Source organism: Salmo trutta, chromosome 34 (genome assembly GCF_901001165.1).
Source record: "Salmo trutta chromosome 34, fSalTru1.1, whole genome shotgun sequence".
In the NCBI taxonomy this organism is placed as follows: domain Eukaryota; kingdom Metazoa; phylum Chordata; class Actinopteri; order Salmoniformes; family Salmonidae; genus Salmo; species Salmo trutta.
In genome coordinates this window covers 21,382,160-21,385,980 of record NC_042990.1, presented here as the reverse complement: position 1 = coordinate 21,385,980, position 3,821 = coordinate 21,382,160, and the positions used below count along the sequence as shown (strand labels likewise).

General features: G+C 50.1%; 1 protein-coding gene across 1 annotated transcript; it reads right to left on the bottom strand.

Moving 5' to 3' along the window:
* Positions 1 to 590: 590 nt before the first annotated feature.
* Positions 591 to 2,867, bottom strand: LOC115173187 (DNA-directed RNA polymerase II subunit RPB1-like). The gene is made up of 2 exons (XM_029731109.1): positions 2,808 to 2,867; positions 591 to 2,282 (listed from the first exon to the last, which is right to left on the bottom strand). The coding sequence occupies exons 1-2, from the start codon at positions 2,865 to 2,867 to the stop codon at positions 591 to 593; spliced, it is 1,752 nt and encodes a 583-aa protein (XP_029586969.1).
* Between the last annotated feature and the right edge of the window lie 954 nt (positions 2,868 to 3,821).

Here is a 3,821-nt window from a genome sequence, read left to right as displayed (position 1 = left end):
GTCGACTTTGGCCACAAAAAACAGTCCAACTGCTCCTCTTTCTAAATTTTCAAACCGAAATGTGGTGTGTTTTTGCTGGTTCATCAATGTGTCATTCTGGTCATGCGCGCTGCAATAGACTTAGCTAGTTTATTAGCTAAGCTAGCCACTTGTAGCTAGCCAGTAACTCCTCCAGTATGTGTTGTCGTCATTTCACAGGATTTGTTATTCAATCTGATTTAGTTTAAGCATTAAATGACCTGTTATGATTGTGCATTGGTCAGCTATAGTTTAAAGCCGTTATTTTTGCATCCCAAAAAATTGTGATTAAGTATGCTTTCAGTATTGGAATGGTGTGGGCGTATTCCATCAACAGAATGGTGTGGCGTATTCCATCAACAGAATGGTGTGGGCGTATTCCATCAACAGAATGGTGTGGGCGTATTCCATCAACAGAATGGTGTGGGCGTATTCCATCAACAGAATGGTGTGGGCGTATTCCATCAACAGAATGGTGTGGGCGTATTCCATCAACAGAATGGTGTGGGCGTATTCCATCAACAGAATGGTGTGGGCGTATTCCATCAACAGAATGGTGTGGGCGTATTCCATCAACAGAATGGTTTGCGCGTATACCAGTCATAAAAAAAGTGGGGTGCAGCTGGGAGAGTGGGGGTGTAGCTGGGAGAGTGGGGTGTAGCTGGGGGAGTGGGGGTGTAGCTGGGATAGTGGGGGTGTAGCTGGGATAGCGGGGGTGTAGCTGGGAGTGTGGGGGTGGAGCTGGGAGTGTGGGGGTGTAGCTGGGAGAGTGGGTGTGTAGCTGGGAGAGTAGCTATGAGAGTGGGGGTGTAGCTGGGAGTGTGGGGGTGTAGCTGGGAGAGTGGGTGTGTAGCTGGGAGAGTAGCTATGAGAGTGGGGTGTAGCTGGGGGAGTGGGGGTGTAGCTGGGATAGCGGGGGTGTAGCTGGGAGTGTGGGGGTGTAGCTGGGAGTGTGGGGGTGTACCTGGGAGAGTGGGGGTGTACTTGGGATAGTGGGGGTGTAGCTGGGAGAGTGGGGGTGTAGCTGGGAGTGTGGGGGTGTAGCTGGGAGTGTGGGGGTGTAGCTGGGAGTGTGGTGGTGTAGCTGGGAGAGTGGGGGTGTAGCTGGGATAGTGGGGGTGTAGCTGGGAGTGTGGTGGTGTAGCTGGGAGAGTGGGGGTGTACCTGGGATAGTGGGGGTGTAGCTGGGAGAGTGGGGGTGTAGCTGGGAGAGTGGGGGTGTAGCTGGGAGTGTGGGGTTGTAGCTGGGAGTGTGGGGTTGTAGCTGGGAGTGTGGTGGTGTAGCTGGGAGAGTTGGAGTGTAGCTGGGAGTGTTGGGGTGTAGCTGGGAGTGTGGTGGTGTAGCTGGGAGAGTTGGAGTGTAGCTGGGAGTGTTGGGGTGTAGCTGGGAGTGTGGTGGTGTAGCTGGGAGAGTTGGAGTGTAGCTGGGAGTGTTGGGGTGTAGCTGGGAGTGTGGTGGTGTAGCTGGGAGAGTTGGAGTGTAGCTGGGAGTGTTGGGGTGTAGCTGGGAGTGTGGTGGTGTAGCTGGGAGAGTTGGAGTGTAGCTGGGAGTGTGGTGGTGTAGCTGGGAGAGTGGGGGTGTACCTGGGAGAGTTGGAGTGTAGCTGGGAGTGTGGTGGTGTAGCTGGGAGAGTTGGAGTGTAGCTGGGAGTGTTGGGGTGTAGCTGGGAGTGTGGTGGTGTAGCTGGGAGAGTTGGAGTGTAGCTGGGAGTGTTGGGGTGTAGCTGGGAGTGTGGTGGTGTAGCTGGGAGAGTTGGAGTGTAGCTGGGAGTGTTGGGGTGTAGCTGGGAGTGTGGTGGTGTAGCTGGGAGAGTTGGAGTGTAGCTGGGAGTGTTGGGGTGTAGCTGGGAGTGTGGTGGCGTAGCTGGGAGAGTTGGAGTGTAGCTGGGAGTGTGGTGGTGTAGCTGGGAGAGTTGGGGTGTAGCTGGGAGTGTGGTGGTGTAGCTGGGAGAGTTGGAGTGCAGCTGGGAGAGTTGGAGTGCAGCTGGGAGAGTTGGAGTGTAGCTGGGAGTGTGGTGGTGTAGCTGGGAGAGTTGGAGTGCAGCTGGGAGTGTTGGGGTGTAGCTGGGAGTGTGGTGGTGTAGCTGGGAGAGTTGGAGTGTAGCTGGGAGTGTTGGGGTGTAGCTGGGAGTGTGGTGGTGTAGCTGGGAGAGTTGGAGTGTAGCTGGGAGTGTTGGGGTGTAGCTGGGAGTGTGGTGGTGTAGCTGGGAGAGTTGGAGTGTAGCTGGGAGTGTGGTGGTGTAGCTGGGAGAGTTGGAGTGCAGCTGGGAGTGTTGGGGTGTAGCTGGGAGAGTTGGGGGTTAGTTGGGTGCAGATGGTCGGGCGACAGCTCGGAGGAGGTGGTTGGTGGGGAGAGGTTGCAGGAGTTGAGGAGTGTTGCCAGAGACCATGAGGTATTACTCTGGGTCTACCTTGAGTTTAAAAATAGATCTAATTTAGGATCAAATTTTAGTCTGTGTCAGTTTATAATTCAGAAGACAATTCAGAACAGTTGGACATCCCTATCCCAGCCTTAAATACAGACGGATGGAGGGAGGGAGGGGAGAGCCATTGAACAGATTTAGCTGTGGTGTCGAGGGGAAGAAAGAAGCGAGTAATTGTTTTGAGACAGATAGGAGCACTCATGTATGGCAGTCACCGTTTGTTCATCTGTGCTTTTAGCAAACCGTTGATAAGCCGCCTCTAGTCTCAACTTCAAACACTGTTTGTCTGTTTCAATTTATCCCTGATTTGCTCCCTGTGTGTGTGTGTGTGTGTTCTGAACATGCCTTTATCATGATCTGTCATACCTTGCATTTAAAGATGGAATCCATGGTAGAAGGAAACAGCGCCACTGGCCGCCCCACCATTGCTATTGTTTTTGTTGCCTAGCAACGGAGCAACATGCAGCAGGTTAAGAAAATGACAGTACATATCGTGCTCTTCTATCGCGGTCAGAGTGGAAAAAACTGTGTTTGTTGTTTGCAGTAACTTCTTTGTTGTTGTAATATCGCAAACGGACATGGCTGTTTCACCATTAAGGATTCCAGCTTTAAGGACAAATGCAAATAAACATACTGTATGAATACTGAAGCTCATTATTCAAAGAGAAACATTTTGTTTAGCTAAAACGTGAACGAGTCATTGATGAAGCACTGTAGGTTGCGTGTTGTGTGAAAATGTTATCAGCATGTGACAAATGTCCCTCTGTAAAGTGTATTGAAACCTTATGACAATACACTTAAATAAAGTTGACTTGACTTCACAGGGATATGGTTACCCTCTCCACTCTCTCCTAGTATTGGGAAGAAAGGCTACAACATACACTACCTATAACGATATGCGCTGAAAGTCAGGAAGCAAGTTCAGGGAGTGAGTGTTTTAAAAAAATAAATGGACCATAATACAAAACAAGAGGAGCTAACAGCACACAGACATGATGTCTGGGGAAGGAACCAAAGGGAGTGACATAAAAAGGGAATGTGATCAGGGAAGTGATGGAGTCCAGGTGAGTCTGACGATGCGCAGATGCGGGTAACGATGGTGACAGGCCTGCGCCATAACGAGCAGCCTGGTGACCTAGAGGCCGGAGAGGGAGCATATGTGACACTACCTTTCAAAAGTTTGTCCTTGTTTTCCATGAAAACATACATGAAATGATTGCAAAATGAATAGGAAATATAGTCAAGACATTGACAAGGTTATAAATAATGATTTTTAATTGAAATAATAATTGTGTCCTTCAAACTTTGCTTTTGTCAAAGAATCCTCCATTTGCAGCAATTACAGCCTTGCAGACCTTTGGCATTCTAGCTGTCAATTTG

Coding starts and splice junctions, on each gene's coding strand:
- LOC115173187 (XM_029731109.1), bottom strand. CDS start 2,867: ATGGTGGGGCGGCCAGTGGCGCTGTTTCCTTCTACCATGGATTCCATC. Junction 2,283..2,807: donor ATTCCATCTTTAAATGCAAG/GTATGACAGATC, acceptor CAACACTCCCAG/CTGCACTCCAACTCTCCCAG.